Source organism: Montipora capricornis, chromosome 10 (genome assembly GCF_036669925.1).
Source record: "Montipora capricornis isolate CH-2021 chromosome 10, ASM3666992v2, whole genome shotgun sequence".
Classification (NCBI taxonomy): Eukaryota; Metazoa; Cnidaria; class Anthozoa; order Scleractinia; family Acroporidae; genus Montipora; species Montipora capricornis.
The window spans coordinates 61,228,873-61,249,800 of NC_090892.1; the positions used below are offsets into that span (position 1 = coordinate 61,228,873).

The 20,928-nt window shown below is 40.9% G+C and overlaps 2 protein-coding genes across 2 annotated transcripts in view; one reads left to right on the forward strand and one right to left on the reverse strand.

Annotated features, from left to right (window-relative positions):
- Positions 1-5,388, forward strand: part of LOC138021128 (uncharacterized) — a 264,817-nt gene extending 259,429 nt beyond the window's left edge. Inside the window, exons 20-21 of the mRNA XM_068867994.1 lie at positions 2,310-2,642; positions 4,523-5,388. Coding sequence (XP_068724095.1) covers positions 2,310-2,642; positions 4,523-4,710 — 521 coding nt within the window. The 3' untranslated portion in view covers positions 4,711-5,388. The remainder of the gene's footprint in view (positions 1-2,309; positions 2,643-4,522) is intronic.
- A 1,504-nt stretch (positions 5,389-6,892) lies between these two features.
- LOC138018414 (Golgi apparatus protein 1-like) overlaps positions 6,893-20,928 on the reverse strand; it is a 57,459-nt gene continuing 43,423 nt past the window's right edge. The window contains exons 20-29 of the mRNA XM_068865032.1: positions 20,331-20,402; positions 19,245-19,310; positions 18,089-18,168; positions 17,598-17,641; positions 15,700-15,818; positions 14,112-14,213; positions 12,469-12,567; positions 11,279-11,399; positions 9,772-9,878; positions 6,893-8,120 (exon numbers count right to left, since the gene is read on the reverse strand). Of these exons, the coding sequence (XP_068721133.1) occupies positions 7,953-8,120; positions 9,772-9,878; positions 11,279-11,399; positions 12,469-12,567; positions 14,112-14,213; positions 15,700-15,818; positions 17,598-17,641; positions 18,089-18,168; positions 19,245-19,310; positions 20,331-20,402 (978 nt within the window). The 3' untranslated portion in view covers positions 6,893-7,952. The remainder of the gene's footprint in view (positions 8,121-9,771; positions 9,879-11,278; positions 11,400-12,468; positions 12,568-14,111; positions 14,214-15,699; positions 15,819-17,597; positions 17,642-18,088; positions 18,169-19,244; positions 19,311-20,330; positions 20,403-20,928) is intronic.

A 20,928-nucleotide genomic window follows, 5' to 3' on the forward strand; every position in this document is an offset into this window, starting at 1 on the left:
TTTTTGGTTAAAGTTTCTTTTGCTTATTTTTGTTTTTCAAGATCGACATCTACTAATGTAAATTTTATCCGAATATCAGCGTCGAACAGCATTTGGGAGTAGAGAAATAAACTTCTTGGTTAATTTTTAATCTGGGATTAGCGTTAATCGGCTTTTGAACAACCGGGCCCAGTAGACTCCAGAAATGACGTCACAAGTGTTATGACGTCTTCTGTCATTCCATCTCTATCAATTCCCAATATTTGAAGAGTTTGGGGATTGAAAGCCCTGATTATGGGAGTTGGTTGCTCCTAGTCAAGTGCTCCTGCTTAAATTTCCCAGATAAGTGCGAGGATCACTTCTCTCTTTCGTCTAAAGATTTTCTGTTTATAAAACGTATCGAATTTACAATGAGTGGTGGTTCACAGGGATAGTCTATGGACCGGGTCCATGAAGGGGTCCATGGAACTGAGCCAGCCTCGCCAGCTATAAGCATGCATGTTCGCCTCAAATTTTCGGAAAGACGGTTGAAATACAATGCCTAGCTTTACGAAAATTGAAAAAAGTACAATTATAAGCGATTTGAACTTTATGTGAATTAGGTTACCGCGACGACATGCATGAGTGCCACAGCAAAATCTTCAAGTTAGAAAAATTCCAGTGCCCACGCAAATAATCATGCAATCTTGTATGCGTCTTCGCTTCAACTTTTGGGAATCCCCGAGTTCATGTCTGCCTCCTCTTCAAAGTTTTGTGATCGTCATGGACCAATAGGCCTTACCCCTTATGACGTACAGCACCTGAATTCTTTTGTTGAGTGACTACTGTAAATACCAGAATGCAATGTTTCAGTAGTCACTCAACAAAAGAATTGCGAGGCGTTACGTCATAAAGGGTACGGTCTATTTCGATACATTAAAATTCAGTGCGAAACAAAAGGCATCATCTCGAGGCTCCGGGGAATAAACTCATACAAATCCTTATATTTATTCCCCAGAGCCTCGAGATGATGCCTTTTGTTTCGGACTGAATTTTAATATATCGAAATTAGTCTGTTAGTTCTACTGAACACATGAATGAAAACTAATTTTCATAAAAAAAAGTTCGCTCTTACACTCGCCTTGAAGAGGAGGCATGAACTCGGAAATGGCCTATGAAAATGTCAGCCAAGCTTTGCTTTGCCAGCAAACTAAGGAATTCTTTGACTTAGCTTTCTTATCATTGCTGAAAGAAGCGACATGATGGTTCCCAGTATACGCAACGCGCAATGCGGTGTATTTTCAAGGTACGAACGTGTCGATGTTGATAATTTCGAGTTGATAGTGGAAATGCGTTGAAAAACGTTGGAAAATCAATGTGAAACATTGGACAAAATTGCCAACGATCGATGGGAAACGTTGTAAATGTGTCACGAATCATTGGCGAACGTTATATAGAATGCATTGTAATGCATTGATCATAACCATTACAATTTCCGAGAAAACGAAGTTAATGCATTCCTTTTTCAATGTCTAATCCCCAGTTTGGTAAGTTAAGTGGTTGTTGCTATGGTTATTGTAGTAAATTCAGTGATTGATGGATTAAGCTGAGTGCACTTAATATGATTGGCTGATGTAACTGTCCCATTTCAGGTATCCGATTACAGCCAACTGTCCGATTTCACTGCCCGATTTCAACCCTACACAATAATTAGTGAAAAATAAAGCAGTTAGAGCGAGTTTTAATTGAGTGTCGTAAAACCAAGCCAAAGTAATTAGTTTGGCCAATCAAAAAGGACGGAGACAATAATTACACGCGGCCGATACAAAGCGCTGGAAAATGTGCACGCGCGAGCCATGATTTGTTTTGGTTTCACTTGTGATAGATTGAAAAAGTGGCACGAGAACATTGAACCAATCACTGAGTAAAGTGATGCAAGACCAAAGCAATTCGCTAATTACTTTCGAAAAACAATTGAAAATCGCTCTAATGCACCAATCAAATTTGAGAAAATTGTAATGGTTATGATTATACATAAAACCTAATTTCCACGTCTCACAACCCTTAAACTCTGTGAGATGTTGAAGAGCGCACACACTATTCGAAAAGGGGCTGAGCACGGAGTTCCCGGTCTGGTCTGAATTCTTGGAGACCACAAGTTAATTATTGTTGTAACACTGTTAGGTTAAATGAAGTGTTTACCGGCGCTTGGTGCGGGCCACGTGTATTTCCTCCCAGTTATCTTTGGTTTTTCAACACAAGGTGTTTCGGTTTAGTAAAGTAATGCCTTCGATTTTCGCTCAACGATACCCGTTTTAAAATTCGTCTCTTTTTGTATTCCCTTATTTTAGTTCCTCGTGAATGTATGCTGTGTGGGGACGCCGTGGCAACGTTTGAATGCAAGCGCTGTTCCCCAAAGCGTATGTTCGGTGAGGACGACGATGGAATAGCAAGTTACTGTTCCGATTGCAACGTTAAGGTCCACTCTCGGAAACGGGCAGACCACGAAATTAAACCTCTCCTGGTTCCTCGACAATTCGACACGAAAAATGTACCGGACAAACAGAAAATGGAACTGTTTGCTGTTGTGTGTATAGAGACCAGTCATTATGTTGCGTTTGTTAAGTGTGGTACAAAACCTGATTCACCTTGGTGTTTCTTTGACAGCATGGCAGACAGGAAAGGTGAGTGGCTGAAACTTTTTTGTGTGGCTGTTGGCGAATGGCGATGATTTTATTTATTTTTGTCAAACCGAACAAAAGATGCAATGTTTTGAAAAGTATTTGGTAGCAAAGGTTAACGATGAAAGACAACGTCTTGACTGAGTTCAAATAGCGGTCGTTTGAAATTGAAATAGTGTTTGTGTTGTAGGTCAGCCAACGAATTAGTGTGCTTGTGCCGGTTACGTGTTTTATGTGAATTGAGACTGATTGAGTGTTCAGTTTTGTTATACCTGTGGCAAACCACGTTCTGAATTTTTTGGCTAAGTTTCGTCATCGTACCCACATTTGGTAATTAGCCTCGTGTTTGTGGTTGTCATTAAAGTGCCCCTGTGATAAAAAAATGAATTCCTTTCTTAAGATTTTGAAACTGTGTTTGGTTAGCACGTGGTTGGCAAAATTTTGAGCTTTGATTTTTATCCAAAGGCCACTTTGAGTGTAAGTTTTGAATTTCACGGTCCGCCATTACTCACGTTCAAAACTGACTGATTGGATCTCAGAAGGTTGGATCCAGGGAAACTTGACGTCAAACGCTCACTAGCTTAAAAATTCAGCGTGTGAATGGAGCTTGTATATGCAGAAAGGTAGTTTACAAGCCTGAAAGCTCAAAATTCCTGTGCTGCACATTAATTCTGCGGCGTACACACGCATTGTATTCTTAAACTTGTGAGCCTTTGACGTCATTTTCTCCTCGATCCAGCTCTCTCAAGAACTTCAAGTTAGTAACGGTGGACCATTAAATAGGAAAATTCCAGTTAAAATAAACAGGTGTCTTTTAAACTCGTGGATACGCGAAGCGTAGAAACGGGTTTCTTGCGGGGACTCCGATATGCAAATGTGTCACTCACTCACTCAGGTGTAGACACTGTTCGTAATTAGTCGGCCCGAACGAGACTGCCCGAACCCGACGCCGTGTCCGGCTAGCACCAAAGGGAAACCCGGTTCTCGTCTCGTCTGTTCACCGAAGTTAAGCCCTGTTGGACGGGGTTGATATCTGGATGGGTGACCATCTGGATAGAATTCGTGTGCTGTACGCCTTGGACATCAATCACGCCTTCCACCTCTGCAACAAATGTTGTATGTGGGTTGAGTTTCAGTCGATCCGACCTCGTTGAGCTGCGTCCTTCGTAATTCAGTCTCCGACTGCGAGAAAGGGCGATTAGCAGATCAGATATTACCAACCGCGCAGTCCGAACCCATCACCATATTGAAATAGCAATCGCGCGAGCAACTGCACGGTATGAGCCCAAAATTGACTAATAATTGCAAGTTCACCAACATGTTACATCTCTAGATTACTTAATCCACGAGTTTGGCCATGGGTTCCCTTTGATTTAAATCAAGAGTTAAAACTTTTGTCTCTTAGTGTGTACTAACATAGTTTTGAAACCCTTGTTTGTTATGAACTGAACACGTAATCAGACGCGCGAAAGTGTTCACGTAAAACACTTTACCGCGTGCGCACTCATTTTTGTTGGTTGAGGAACAACACAAAAGTCTTAAATCTCAATTTCAAACGACCGTTATTTGGATTAGTTGAAAATTAAATCAACATGACTTTTATCGCTGATGTTTGTTCCCAAACCAAACAAAGAACCGATAACTTGATAAGAAAATCCAACAAAGTAAACCAACATCACTCATTAAAAAGGAGTTGTTAAAAACCTTCAAATCATAGTCGATCCTGGAACGGGCGGGTGTTGTTGGGGGAGGGTCCATGTGAAAATCAATTTCTTGGTAACCCCCCACCCCCATCAAAAAGAAGGTATTTATCAGACAATTTTGTCTCGTCATTTTGAAGAGCAAGTCGTTTATTTTGTGGCTATCCGATCCCTCTTGTTTAGGAGAAAAGAATGGTTACAATATTCCGGCAGTAACACGGTGCCCAGAAGCATTGGAGTGGCTCTCGAAAGATCCTAAGGATATCATCGCAGCGAAAGAGAAAGGAGAGATTCCCGATAAAGTACGACGTCTCTTGGGCGACGGATATCTCTGCATGTACCAGAACCTGGATATGACTATGTACAAGTAGCTTTGCTAACTCTCCAGCCTGAAAGTTCACATTACGTAGGGTCGTCACCAAGGTCTTGTAGTTTCAGTGTTGGAACACCAGGACTTGTATCGCGTCCGACATTCACGATTTACTTTAATACTTATCGAATCTGATAGGTCTTAATCAACATTTTGATTAAGTTGATTAAGTTTTAAGTTGAAGTGCCCAAATTACAAATTATAGGCTGAGTAATGATCGAATTGGCCAGTAGTCAACATTTGTAAATGGTCAATGCTAAGCTCAATCTTGAAATTAGGACCGAAAGAGAAGGTCGAAACCAAGGAACCGGGAAGATAAAAGGAACTTGTCAGTCTGATCTTATAACCGCTGAAGAAGATCAATTTGATTTCACGATCGCTTCATCAACGGACAAGGGTGAACAGTGCTTAATGGAAATGGCGAGAAAAATTTTATATTTCAAATAAATCGATATTTGCTTAAAGCAAATATACTGCTCTGTCGCTGTTGTAACCTGCGATCAGGCGTACTTTTCTTTAGACAGGAATCGAAAGATACCTTTTCGCACCATGTCTAAAGAACAGTACGCTTGATCGCAGGTTATCGCCGTTGTAGTTAAATTGGGCACTGAGTCGAACCTCAAAACGGAGTTTGGTGACTTGGCAACGGTAAAATAATTAAAAGACGACAATGTTAGCGTCAGACCGAGCATCCTGAATGGAACCGTTTCATTTTCTTGCGTGTTCCTCGCTGTTGCTGTGTTGCAAAATTTCTATTGTGCAGACGCAGGTTCGTCTTCAGGACCTGCGCTTGCGTTGAAATGAAGGCACAGACTAAAATACTCTTGACCTCTGGGAACGAAAATAGAGAGGTCAAGTTATGTCGTGTCGATTGCTTCCCCTCGTGTAAATAGGCTTGCACTTCGCTAGCGTTTGTGTTTTCTTTAAACGTGCAGTGGTCACATTTGGAACATTCTTACCTTTGTCAATTTACTGTGATTACAGTTGCGCAAAAATGGTCACGTTTCTGCTAGCGAAGTTGAATGAAGACCACTTTCCAAAAGTCACTTCTGGCGTTTGTTTAATTCAAAGTGACTTTTTGGGACGATGGTGACAATCAGAACGTTTTTTTTAGTGAGAGGCCGCGGTCATGATAAGTAGCATTGGGGAAAAGTATCTCCCAGGAAGGGGGCTACTACCATACCTCGTCTAACCCCTTGTTTTATTCAGATTTGTTATTCTTTATTTATTGGTGTTGTGCTCCTTTAATTGAGAAACGTTTTGTATTACATTAACAGTTAAACTTCATCGGAAACAGCCAATGGCATGATGGGTAAAGGGCTTTAGTTTCTAAGGAACTGTGGTAACGAGTCGGTGGCGAATGGGTTTATCAACTGAATTGATATGGTAAATTAACCATATTAGAGTTGAAAGCTGACGTTTACAATTGAAAAATCTTCACAAAACACATTTTGACAAGGCGCACTGGTGTTGGTAGTAAAATTACGCCATTATTCTAAGAGCTCATCACAAAGGTTTTACAATGTACTTGTCCTGAACTTTTCAGGACAACCGCTGAGAAACCACACCCCTTTATTTTCTTAAAACAATACCTGAGGCCATTCATATGTGACCAAAAAATAAATTCTTACTTTTCTTTGGATTTCAAATCTATGTTAACTAAACACTAAGCGACCAAAGTTTTCAGCCTTGATTTCAAAGACACTTGTTTATTTTCACTGGTCCGCCATTACTAAGGTAACTTTAAGGTCTTGAGAGAGCTGGATCGAGGCGAAAATGACGTCAAAGGCTCACTAGTTTAAGAATGCAATGCGTGTGTACGCCGCAGAATTAATATGCAGCACGGGAGTTTTGGAATTTCAGACTTTCAAGCTCGCGTTTTGCATATACAACAAGCTGCATTCAGACGCTGAAATTTTAAGCTAGTGAGCCGTTGACGTCGCTTTCCCCGGATGTCCAATTGGTCAGTTTGAACGTGAGTAATGGCGGACGGCGAAATGCAAAACTTCCACTCAAAGTAAATGGCCTTTGGATAAAAATCCAAACTCAAAATTTTGCCAGTCAGGTTTTAACCAAACACACTATCAAAATCTAAAGGAAAAAAGGAAGTGATTCACAGGGGCACTTAAAAATTAAAATACTTCTGTAAAAGTCCTTGAAAACAAAAAAGACAAGGCAGCGGATTTCTTTCGGGGATGAAATTTATTTTGTTACTGTCTAGATGCACCGATTAGGTGCCGGAGACGAAAACCAAAAATTGATATTTAACAAGAACAAAATACCTTGAAACTGATAAAACGACCTTGGGAGGGTTTTCAAAATTACTGACTGTTCTCGCTACTGCGACAGTTAACTCTAAACAATTGTAAGATGAAGCTTTTCTGGTATTCTCTATTTTCGAATTCCCCATAATACACTTTGTTTGCCCCGCAAATTTTGCTTAAACTGTTGTCTTCAAATGCTCTTGGGGACACTGCATATTCCCAAGAGCATTTGAAAACAATGGTTTATGCAAAATTTGGGGAGCAAACAAAGTGTATTATGGGGAATTCGAAAATAGAGAATACAAAAGTAGCAAGGTTGAGGCATCCACTTGCCTAAACCTTACTTTTTTCGGGTATCACAAAGACCGAATTTAATAGTTGTTTTATTGTATGCTGTCTTAGAGAAATGAATCTTCCAAAGTATCATCGCGTGAAACCTACATTTCGTTTCCAACAATAAAACATAATAATTCTCAACATTGCCACCCTTCTCCAATAATGTATAACGCGTATCCTACGAATTCTTTAAAAAGCTGCTGGCAATCAAGTTCAAGACAGCGAGAGCAATATTCTTTGTCACCTCATCTTATTTAAAAAGAAATACCACTTTGCGAGTTACCTTTGCAGTTATCACCCAGCCAGTTTTTATCTCATGCCGAACCTAATACAATTTTTGACAGGGTTGTACCACTTACTGTATGGAAGGCTACATTCCCGCAAAAAGGTGCGTTCGTCTTCACATCGACGCGGGACTAACAAATGTCATCCATTGAAGTTTAATCCCCTTACATGACCGTGATATGGCATGGGATAAAACGTATACGTATTCAATGTTTTCCTTACGTTACCAAAATATCTCCTCTAATTTTCTGAGCGGCGAGCCGCAGCAAAAACAATACTTGCTGTGAAGACACAATGTACACTGAGAACGAACATATACAAGGGCTATCGAAAGGGGTGTGGTACGGAGAAGAGATTTTCAGCGATCCTTGACTTCCTTCTTGATTCGCTTAGATAAACGTCCAAATACCAACCCACCGACGAAGATCAGCGCCAAACAAGTCGCAAAAACAATGAAGAAGTAGTTCTTTGAGGGAGACGCGATAACGAAGGCGGCAAGATCACCCAGCGACTCCCCAGGAACGGCCTGAAAGCGACAACAATATCGGCAAGAAGTCAAGGCTTCGCATTAACACTGAGAGATCAAAAGATTATACTTCTGTTAAGTTACGAAGAACTGTATTAGTGCCATGAGGGTGTACTTTTGTGATCTGCAGCTGAAGATAACGACAATGGTTGAAACTTGAAAAAATGGAAAGAGGAGCCAAGCAGCCAATGTCCTTGCTTTATGCAATGATAATTCAATTAATAATGGTAACAAGCCTGAGTGGAGAACAATGGACCTCATTAGCTTGTACGTTTTGTTTTCCCATTTCAGACCACGTGATGTTCCCAAGGGAATTTTCCTTTTGTTTTTTCATGAGTAATGCATACATATGCACGTGCATAAGACGACATTTGAAAGAAACTGTACCCTAGAGTAACATCACGTGGTCTGAAATGGGAAAACAAAATGTACAAGCTAAAGAGGTCCATTCGGTCCGCAATCATAGGAGTGATAACAAAATCGGACGACCGCACAGCGGGAGTCCGAGTTGCTTATCACGAGTGAGAACAGACCGAATTGGACGACACGAATTCCTCTTACAAATTAATCATTAAAATTACAATTTCCGAGGAAAGAAGAAGATCCAAGTTATGAAAGAAAGGGAAGATTTGCATTGACAGACTGTCAAAGAAAGCGTAAGTTGTTTAATAACGCTCTAAAAGAAAGAAAAAATGAAAGCCTCAATTTAGGAGTCTGTACCCTGTTTTTATGGTGATTAAAACCAAGGTTGTGATTGGTTGATTTAAACTACAACCTTGAATGTGATTGGCTTATTGAACTGTCTGAAAACAAACTGTCCGATAACAATTTGGCAAGTGAATTAGTGGAAAATAGGAGTTTTTTAAACCAATTACAACCGAGAAAATTGTAATTTTTATGATTAACATAATAACAATAGACCATTTTCGAATTCTCAGGGCTGGACCGGATCTAGCGTGAAATGGGCACGCGGGCAAATCTTTTCAAATGCAAATTAATTTGCCCTTATTAGCCTCCATTTCATGCTAGATCCAGTCCAGCCGTGAGAATTCGAAAATGGTCTATAGCGCAACGAAAACCATCACTTATTATAGGGGGTAGGGACCGTAAGATCTAGGACGGCAACGTTAAGGAGAACGGCTCAACCAAACAACTGAAATGAGCAAAACAATGGCCTTTGCACATGCGCTTTGAAGTTTGGTACATTTGTCTGTCTGTCGCTCGTGGCTTAATTTCTTTTGTTTTGATGCGTATATCTTGATATCCAATGAGGATTCAGATGAAAACAACGTGTGGTTTGGATACGATATCCAAAACACGTGTGGTTTTCATCTAGGTTTTCATTGGGTTTCAAAAGTCATGCACGTGACGAATTTATCCATTTTTGATAGGTTTTTGAGCTCATGAATTAATAATGAGCTTGAGAACAAACTAATAATCACGAAACACTTTGAGAAACAAACTAGCGATACTAAGTGACTTTTTCGCGGACGTCGCCGTCTTAGATCATAAGGTTCGTATTTTATACCGCGTATAATGAGTGAAACAAAGAGGATTGTTGAGCTCGAACGCGAAACACTCAAGTGAAAAAACTCCCATCAAACAGAGAAAGAGGATATAATAGAATAAGGCCTTTGACCGTCATACCTACCTTGACAGCCTGACCCCACATGGCTCGCCGGGACGACAACTGAATCTGGCACTCTTTGTCAAAGCGAGCACGGTTCGTATCAAAAGCCTCCACGAGACATTTTATAACTGCATAAACAACAAAGTACTGTCAGAGCGCAGCACAAATAAAGAGAAATGTATTATTCCAAGTGACCCCGTTCAGCTGCATAGATAATTTTTCTTCAGGCTTTGTTCGAACTGCTCAAGTCGCTTCTTAACTGGGACGATCTCGAGCTCTCGTGCACGTGCTTATTGATGTATATTTTTCAATTCATACTTATATCACGTAAAATTAATTGAGACATTAATAGAGAGATTAAGCATCGCGTTACGACAAAAGGCAAACGCCAAACGGTGGGCTGTTGCTTGTCATAAAAGCATGAAAATTATGTTATTCTAACTCGCCTCTCTCTTTTGAAAGTTCCTTGATACCTGCTGCTACTACGCAAGAAATGAGCTCATATCAAACAAGTTTCTTCCATTTTTGGCAAAACGCAAATTTTAGTCCGACGTTTTGCCCTTCGCCGTAAACGTGATGCTTTATCTCGCTACTGTGTGTTGATTGGCTAAGAGGAAGAGTAGGAGAGAAATCGCCCCCAGTCATAAAATCGCGCACTGTTGTAATGACGGAAGCACAAAACGGATCCACTACTGAACATGCGAAGTGACAAAGGTAGTATTGAAGCACTTATGTCCAGAAATGCACATAAGTAGATGCACGCTCAAATGTCGAAACAATTGAGTGTCGAAAGTAATCAGCGAATTACTTTGGTTTTGCATTACGTCACTCAGAGATTGGTTAAGAGTTCTCGCGCCACTTTTTCAACCAATCAGAAGTGAAACTAAAACCAATCATTGCTCGCGCGTGCACATTTTCCCGCGATTTGTGAGGGTACGTGTAATTACTTTAAGTTTTGATTGGTTTACTGGATTGTCCTCGTCCTTTTTGATTGGCTAAAGTAATTACTTTGGTTTTGGTTTTAAGACACTCGATTGAAACTCCCTCTAAACATTTGCTTCCTATTTTCAACAATTAGCCAATATCAAAAATGCCATATTCTTTGTTTATCCCTTAAAAATTTTGCATAACCATTGTTTTTATTTTGTCCTGGGACTTATAATGGTCCCAAGAGAAACTGGAAACAATGCTTATGGAAAATTTTGGTGGGACAAACAAAGAGTATTATGGTATTTTTGATAGTGGCTATAAGCAAAAGCGAGGGCGAGTGTTATTTTTTGGTAATTTATAAATTTTTTCGGGATTTATAAATCGACGAAGCAATAAATTGAACTCGGTCCGTAACTCAAAGTACGAACCTCAAACTCGGTACGTAAGAAGTATTTAGTTCCAGGTGTTGTGGCTGACCTTGTTCTGGTCAGGACCAACTAATGTAACTGCATGTAAGCTGGCTGGCCCAAGTCATGGGAAAAAAGTAAACGCCACAAGGGGAATCAATCAAACAGAGACGAACCCTGGAGTAGCGTACCTTTTCCTCTGCCAAATGGGATGTCTGAACAGAATCGTTTGACCTCCAATGAGCAAGCACTATACAACACCGGGTCAGACTTCAAATCTGAGCGACCTTCCTTCACAAGGCGAAACACCTCCTGTAAAAACGAGAACAATAAGAAATTTACAACATTTCGGTAACCCCAATGAAACGAAATCAACGAAACGACAGAACTGAACAAAAAACAACTGTTAAGAATTCCAACTGACAGGAGGCAAAACAGTTGGCTATTTACAAGTGCAGGCAAGAAGTTGAACCGGAGACTACCAGGATCACAGGAAGCAGTGCGGGCCAGAGGTTAGGTCGCTTGACTTGAGATCCGGGGATACGTTAGGGACACGTTCTGGCCACTCGTTGAATTTGTTCCTGGTAGTCTCTGGTTCAACTTCTCAACTGCACTTGTAAATAGGCAACTAGTTTGCCTCCGGCCAGTTGGGATTCCTAACAGTTGTGGTTGTTGAATGTTCTGTTCTGTCGCCTGAAAAGCCCCTAGGGGGGGTGGGGGGGGGGGGGTGAATGGTCAATTAAGTATGAATGTATGTATGTATCAATTCAACGAGTTGTCAGAAAAGGCATTGAATCCAACATCTCCGGATCTCAAGGCAAGCTTCCTAACCACTGGGTCACTTCAGCCTGGTTTTCACTAGCGACGCAAGAACAAACGCAAGCACAGGCATAAGTAGCTTATGCTAGTGAAACGTACGAACTTCGACATAAGCATAAAAATCAACCACGGCATCTGCAATTCTGTTCAATGGTCAAACGCCGGGAATCTCTTTAATTGGACAGACGTAGCAAATTTCCTTGTGCTTATGCTGTGTTTCGTTTTCACACAACGCAAGCGAACGCAAACATAAGTGCAAGCACAAGGAAAAAGAAAAAAATTAATCCCTGCACTTTTGCTCATGCTTGCGTCAAACCCGTTTTCACGGTCAAATAAGCGCTCCTATGATTGCGCTGGTGCTTGCATGGCTAGTGAAAACCAGGCTTTATTCCTTGCAACTCACTAATGCTCGCAACATAAAGAAAGATTACATGTTGATGTTTTGGGAGGAATTCTTCGCAGAGAGGATTGTTCATCGTTTTGTGAGGGCTGGAAGACAGCGTGTTGGTTGCGTTGTTGCGTTGGCTAAGAGGTAAGTAACAACCAAAATCAACTTGCATACCACTCGACAGGGTTTTGACTGAATTGATCCTATATTCTTTTTGAGGCAATCAGTCACTTGAGACGGAGATGATTCCTTTCCTGTACAGAGCCTCTTGACCTTGTGAGCAAAACAAGAGGAGACATGAACCATTCCGCAACAATAATTGTGAGTGCAGGGTAACACCAGCCAAAAATGGCATACTGCTAACTCACAGGACGATCATTAACAAGCATTTATTCAATTACACAGACCGTTCACACGCATTTTCCGGTCTCCCTGGACTTAACTTTAACCTTGCGTATAACCGTAAAATAAAGCAAATCCAAGTAACAGGTGATGAAGTAACGAAAAACTAAAATACAAATTAAAACCGAAATTACAAGACGCACACTAAATCATGAAATCACAAAGAAAATAAAACGACACTAAATGCGATAAACTTACATCTATGTCCTTAGAAACCTTGAAACCTTATCCGTGATGTCTCAATGTCCGTAAACCCGTAAACCTTAATCTACCCTCTTTTGACAAAGCACAAAAATACTTTTAATGCAAAGGAAACTTTACTCGTGGCTCTCGAGCTCACATGTTCATCCGGGCTCTAGACCTAACTTGTCCCGTTGCGGTATAATTCAGTGTCACGCAAGGTCAAGGAAAACTGCAGTAACAATAATCACAACGGCTTTATTGTCCAACGGAGTTTTCTCCATGCAAACTAATGAATAAATAAAATGAACTAAAGGCCCATGTTCACCCAAAAGACATTGAGCGCCGCGTTGAATTTCGCACAGAAATCCGAATCAGAAAACCGGAAAGTCCGAAAATCACCGGCGAGTACCCAATGAAAACGCTGGAACTATTTCAAAGCCAAGCGCGCACACCCTGCAAGCAGAGCCTTTCTTTTGCTTGCTCGATTTTGGCGTTCTCGAGAAAGGTTCTGCATGAATCGAGTAAGATCTTTATTGAATATGCGCTGCATGTTGCCAGGATACAGTCTCGAACCCAAGCCTAATATGCCAGATCTCGCCGCCATCTTGGTTTTTCACGGTACAGCGGGCTCAATTATAACCATCGGTTTTGTCACTAAACGGACGCTCGCACTGGAAAAACCAGTTTGACGAGAGAAAGCAAGATTGACTAGTCCAGAAGCTCGGGCTGCGGCGGCTTCAAAGAGTTGACGCGATTCGGGCAGAGCCTACTTTTCTCCTCCTCAGTAAAGAAAAAGACAAAAGGAGGCGCTGCTCGCAGGGTGAAGCGCGCAATGTTTTGAGTGAACATGGGCCTTTAAAATAAATGTCCAACATGTCCAAATGTCTAAAGTGAGGTGGGTGGGGAGGACGGGGTGTGTAGCATCCACTCGTGTGGGTTCTATTTCACTTAGAGGAGAACGCGGAGGATGTATCGAGGATATACAGATTAACTTTTGGATAAGGAATCCGCACAAATTTTCAACCCCTCCGTTCCAAAATCTGATTGTCACATGGTACAAAATCCGCCACAGTGGATGGCAAAAGGTATGCAACAGCCTCCAAAACAAAGCGATTCCAACCAGCCAAGCGTGACTTTTCTTTGTTTTGGATGTCTCAGAGCGTAGTTTGCCATCCAGCAGCAGGGAAGATTTTACACCATGTGACAGTTTCATGCAAACGGCCCATTCTCACCTCATCTTTACACTCCGCAACAAGCCTAGCATCCATTCTGTAGTCACGTCCTGCTTCTCGCATGAGCTGTGCGGTATACTCCCGGCATTCATCAGAAAGGTTCTAAAACAAGGAACAATTCAACCATTAATTATATAGCTGCATCAAAATCCAATATTGCCAACAGATCTATTTTTTTTATTAATGTTTGCAAATTGTCCAAATTTGAAATAGATTGGATAGGTTTTGCTGGAACGTCTACTTCAGCTTTGAACAAACCGTCCAATTTGAGAAAAATCTGGATAGTTCCATTCAACCAATCAAATGTCAAAATTAATATAAGAACCGAGTATTGGCAAATCAGGTTGCGGCTATAAGGGAGCTTAAGCACGCGACGTTGTTGAGCCACAGAGCGGACACCGGCAGTGAACATTTCGCTCGCTCGCCATGACAGTGGTTTATCTCAGGTTTTTAAACTAATCGTCTCTAACAGTGAGAACAAACCGTTTTTGGAAGCTATATTATATTAATAGGTAACAAAGATATGTTCGAAATAGCTTTTTAGCAGGTGTTTGACAATTTTAATGTCAATCTCCGTAAAAACGAAGGATTTCTAACTTTTATTCCCTGCATTCCTATTCCGGAATACGGCCAATCGAACGCACCCTAAGTGTTCTAGAACCCAGTCCTACCTGAGAATGACACTTACATATTTTAACTGGATTAAAACCTCGGATATTTTTCGTTGTTTGATAAATCTCTCTGCCTTCATTAAACATATTTTGCCACAGTTTTCCCAAGTGTATTTAAAGAACAATATGTGTATTCTTATTCTCTATATATTAGCTCTTTTCATTCCATTCAACTTTATATCTTGATAATGGTGTCTCGTCGACATCGAAACGTCGATTTTACAGCGTTAACTTTTATAACCAAAGTTTTTAAAACCAAACTTCTTGTTAAACAACTAAAAAGTTATCGATAGCAATTTGCCTCGTCTGTGGAGGCCCTATGAAAATAGAACAAACTCCATTACGTTTACGACTGACATGTAGAAAGATGTAACTGATGCACTGATCCGTTTAGCAGAAAATAATGACTATTACCTAATTTTCCGTGTTTTCGTTCGCAAGTCAACACCATAAACATATATCAGTACCGAAAACAAATCTTCTGCCTTCTTCGAATTTTCTCCTTTTACGGCCCGCCAAGGTACGAAACGTTGCCAAAATAGGCAGCGTTTCGTGCCCAGGCAAATGAGAGGCAACGGTCTGCTTTACATTCTGGAAAAAAAAATGCTTGCACTTCAAGGCAGTTTATAACGTTATCTCGAGAAAAGACGCAGTCGTGGGACAAATGACTCCAGGTTTCAAAAGCAAAAACTCGATCAGAAAACGGCAAGGAATTGTATAATGTGGTTGAACAGATTTATTTCCGCAAGGCATTTGAAAAAAAATTAACCTATTACCCTTTTCAGTCCTGAGAAAGAGACTTACAGATTTCACTCTGTCTAACGCCAGACGATTCTACTCGTCAGTTAGGGCCGCATCAGGCATGAAGGGGTTGACAGAAATTGAGAAAGCCATTAAGAATTCTGGTAATAACATACGTCATAGTGTTTCTTGAGACATGCAATAATCTTGCCTCCTCCAGTGGATGAATCTTTGCCGCAGAATTTTGGGAGGTCTAACTCGCAAAAGTGCAGCAACAGTGGATTCAGTACCACGTCTGAAACCAAGACAGTTATTTTGTTAGTTTAAGTTAACAATTAACAAATATTTTACCGAGGCGAGGTAAATATCCACAAAGAGCCACCGCCACTGAGTTTAGTACATACTAAAACAGCGAGGTAATATAGAACAAAAAGATGATTTTAACTCCCTTGTTCCTGTAACGATTACAATATTTTCCCCAAGATAGGACGCAGCTTTTTACAACCTCTAATTTCATTGGATCCCTTTAGGACGCAGCTCTATTGTGTTTAGAGTTTGGGTCAACTGTTTCCTTTGTATCGTTCTTTGTGTTCATTGTTTTCTGAACCAATCCCTAAAGCCGTTATAATAGCTGCGTACTGATCCATATTAGGGAGCTTAAGCACGCGCGTTTTTGAGACGCAGACGGCAACCGGAAGTGAGCTGTTTTCCCTTTTAACTTGTCTTCGCACAACCCCATATAATTGCCAAGTTTCTTTTCTCCATCAGAGACGATTAGTATAAAAATCTGGGAGACACCACTGCCCTGCCTCGTGAAATGTTCTCTTCCGGTTGCCGCCCGCGTCTCAAAAACGCGCGAGCTTAAGCTCCCCATTTTCTGGCGCAAATCCCGCGCGAGTTGCTCGGGGATGAATAGCAAAGGATATTCGGAGTTTGAGCAGCCAATCAGAGCGCGTCTTCAGCGCTATCCACTGTTTTAGTACATGATAATGAATTTTATTTAAGCGTCAAGTGTATTTAGCGCTGGGGAACGAACTGTTGGACACTGTATTCACAGAAATCAAATAAAATCTACTCATCAAATCATACGATAGGTTTTGGGCCCAGACGGGAAAACCGGAGGAACCGAAGATGACACTTCCGGTGCCCTGACCAATCAGCAACGGTGCCACGACGCGAATGAAAACCTCGCAAACTTAAGCTGAAGATCAGATGAGTTTTAAAATAAGGAGCAGGAGAGCGACCAGGTGCCTGCAACTCCAATATTAGGTCTATGGAACGGCATTTTTAAGCCTGGTTTTCACTAGGGACGCAAGCATAAGCACAGGCAACAGGCGCATTTACTTGTTGATAATTAGTGTCTATTGTCCTAACAAAAGGCTCAAATGAACAACAAGCTGCTGAGTTTGCGTATGAGTCTGGTGTTGATGCTTGCGTCGCCAGTGAAAACCAGGCTGTACAGATCAAGTTATTTTTAGACAAGTTCTTAAATAAGATTTGGCTTGCACGCGAGTGGCCATTCTCAATCCCATGGGTAATAATCTCTCCAATCTAAAAATAACTCGGTCTGTAAAAACACCGTTCCACAAATACAATAAAGTTGCACGCTCCAAGCCATCGGCTCCTGCAAGGAGAGAAAGAATGTTCACTTCACATTTTATTTAATGAGGGATGTAACTGCCCATGAAAGACGAATAAACTACAAGCCGATTATAAGCCGATTTTTGTTGAAGGAGGAACGAGACGACATGACGAAACACCTTCGGAGCAGGGACGAGAACTTGCACAAATTCAACTCAATTCTGGTGACAACCAGGATATAAATCTCTTCCAAATTGGTGGGAGGCGAAAACTGTCACCACTAGGCCCTTATTGCTCTCCCTGCAACCATACCACAAGGGTGGTCCTGGTTGGTCACCCATCTAGGCATTAACAATCTACGACAGGATTTAATCTCCGTGAACAAGCAGAAACCTGTATTTTTTTCTGCTGGTCAAATCATGGTGCATAGTCCATAATACATAGCCCATAGCCCACAAACGCGTCCTAACACATATACATATTTCTTTCCTACCTTGAGCCTGCCTTATTTGCCGTTTGATGATCATATCTTTACAGCTGAAAAATGCAAATGAAAAGGCCTGTTCGCAATAGATAGCAAATGCTTAAACTTAAAGGGATACTTCGTGTTGGATATCAAAATTGGGTATGCATCTAACTGGGATCAATCCAGGAAACGAGTGCTAATTTCGAATTCACTATGCGTTGCGACTGGTCAACCGATTGTCTCTATGCCAGTTGGAGTTTTTCAGTATAATGGTAGGTTCGATTTGACATACTTCCGTTGCTCTCTGTTGTAAAGTGGGCACAGAGAAATATATCCCTTTTGAAAATGCGAGCGCTGTAAAAAAGATATATCATCGTCATCGTCATCATCTTTACTTTTACTGCTACCACTACGCAACCCAAAATAAATCACCGACATCAGTTGAGTAGGGAAGACCAAGGGTGAGCAAGCAGATTGCTGATATGCAATTTCAGTGATGATGCAGTATAAACGCTTACCTGCGTTCCATCTCTGGTTTATTTTTGTTCTTTTTGAGGCAATCAAATATCTCCGACGGGTTCGCACGCTCGCAGAATAACTAACAACAGAAAAAAACAAATTAATTAAAAAAGGACGTTCTCACCTTGGTGAAAAAAATCTTCAAAAACCTTTCGTGAGATAAACATCTATTTTATTTATCATTCGTTTCAGCTTCCAAGTGATTAACAAATCGAAAGTGGTTCTGCGTTGTCTGTACTCTTATCGACAACGATATTCGTCATCACAGTGGTCAAAGTGTTGTTTTTTACCACAATATTCAACGCCAAAGAAAGTTTCTATTTCAGAGCGTGACCAAAATCATGACTCAAAGACAGCAAGCGTTGTCTATAACTTTCTCGCAATATGATTGGTGTATTTCCGAAAATGGGCGTTCCTGATTGGCTATTACATTGCGTGACAAAATGGCGCGAGCATGACGCGTACAGCGTTGTCTGGACTCTCATCGACAACGGCAAATTAGCCAATCAGATTGCGAGGTTACAAGCAATTGTGGTAAAAAGTGATTTGGTGGATGGGTAGCGTGGGCGAGAAGTGAAATATCGATTCATCTTGCGGTCCGCCCGCGCGCATCCTGTACAGGTAACGAAATCCTCAATTACATTAGAGAAATCTCAGTGTCGTTTCAAGGGTAATTAAGTCTATTTTAAGTCTTATAAATCCTGATGAGTCTACTGTGTTTAAATAAAGTGCCACTCACAAATTTGAAACATTGAAGGGCGCTGGGTGCTTTCGTTTAGGAAATACAAAAAGGTTAGGCCCCAAATAAAGGTTCTTACGTCGATTTCAAAATTTAGATTTAGTAAGTCCAAATTTTAAAATTTCATATCAAACATAAAATCTGAAAACGGATTTCGCAGTGAAAATCATTCGGATTCCTCCGTCATGGCTTATAATTAACAAAAATAGACCTTTTTTACCGATACGACGGCCATTTTGATTTCTATTGTTTCATATTTCATACATATTTTAAAATTTGCCCCCTGAGCATCCCATAATGTCTTTCGAAACAATAGAAATTAAAATGGCCGCCGTATCTGCAAAAAGGTCTATTGAAATGCGGGGATAGAGGGAGCTCACTTCTATTCATTTGTAAATTTGTTAGAGAAAACAAACCGATATCATCTTGCGACAAGATCTTTCAAGTTTGTAGTCCACCTCAGGATCTTTCATTTCCTCCTCCTGAAGAGAAAACAACGATTATTTAACACTGTAACGCAAGTTGGAATAACGTGGGATGGGATGAAGCGGCACAATAACCGTTTAAAAGTCTTCAATAAACTAATGGGACGAGGACAGCGTGTGGACAATGCACGCGCCAGTGGGACCAAATAAATAGCCAATATAACAGCAAAAATTTAACCCTTACGTAACCCCTATCTCTCTTTAGGTTTAATCTTAACGTTGTTATGAAGGGCATGTCAAACTTAAACCCCGGCTGATGAAACGAAGAAATGATTTTTCGATGCTGAGTCGAGTAAATTCGGAAAAAAACCGAGTACTCCTTTGTAAGAGTCGAACCTGCTACGACGACCTTCCGAATACGTGTTCGGATGCCATTTCATTTCATCAACCCGAGTTAAAAGTTGTCATTGCCTTGAATTAACAATACAGCTAGAATGTACCATTTCGAAAACTTTTTCCTAGCCTAGTAGAAAGTGAACATTGTCAGTGAACAAAATTCGCTCCCATAAGTCCCGTATAGCTTAGTAGTGGCAGAGTATGCTATCTGGTAATTCGACCGCTGCAACGGAGCAATCGGATTTTTTCTTCAGTTCTAATTTTACTCTTTTAACCTACATGAAAAAACCTTTACTAACCGAGTGCGTGAATTGTTCTCTTCACTCTTTAATTGTTTTTCCAGTTCAATTTATGGGCCAAGAAGTGAACTCGAAATATGAAGGAGACATTGCTTACGGTAGGCTACGGTCAGGGAATCGCGGGGAACAGTGCTCTCGAATATGGCCCACACACTGACCAATCACAGAGCGCGTACTATATGTGCTGCTGGCTTACTGGCTTGGCTCGCTGGCTCAATGCACACCCACTGGAAACCGGAGAACTTGACTAAAATAAACTTGGACCACGTTGCGAGGAGGTGGGGGGCAAACGATTAAATGGAAGTGAAACTGAACGCATTTGGATTATGGCTTGGGGAAAGAAGCACTCCACAATTGATAACAAACTATTTTACCAACTTACCTCACGCTGCAAAATCTTTTTCCTGCACTCTTCCGACAGCTTTTTCCTGTTATCTTTAAGACATTCCAAAACCTGTAAACAAGATTGAAGTAACTACCTCTGTTAGGAGTAGCTTTAGTACATATTCAAGATGCGTTTCTTTGGCACGTTATTAGGGAGCTTGAGCAACGACAACGGCGACGACAACGAGAACGTCATCTCAAAATATAAATTTGCGTTATTTTAATCGCTTCGTGACTATTTCAACGATTTTAATATGACAAGGGTGTGGTAATTCCTCAAAGATGACACCAGTCGGAACGGCACTCCATTTTAGGAGAGAAAATGAAAATTTATCCCCAAGTGCTGACGTTCTTCATAAAACCAAAAACTTGGCTATTTCACGTTGTTGTTTTGCTGACGACGGTAACGAATGGACAAAAGTGAAAAATGCACGTGCAGAGCGTGCAAAGCTATTGTTTTTACCCACTAAATATGCAAATTTGTGACGTTCTGGTTGCCGTCGCCGTTGTCGTTGCTTAAGTTCCCTATTAAGTGCTAGGCGTCATGCTCACGTTAGGACTGGACTATGTATGACGTCGGGTCACGTGACTAAAAA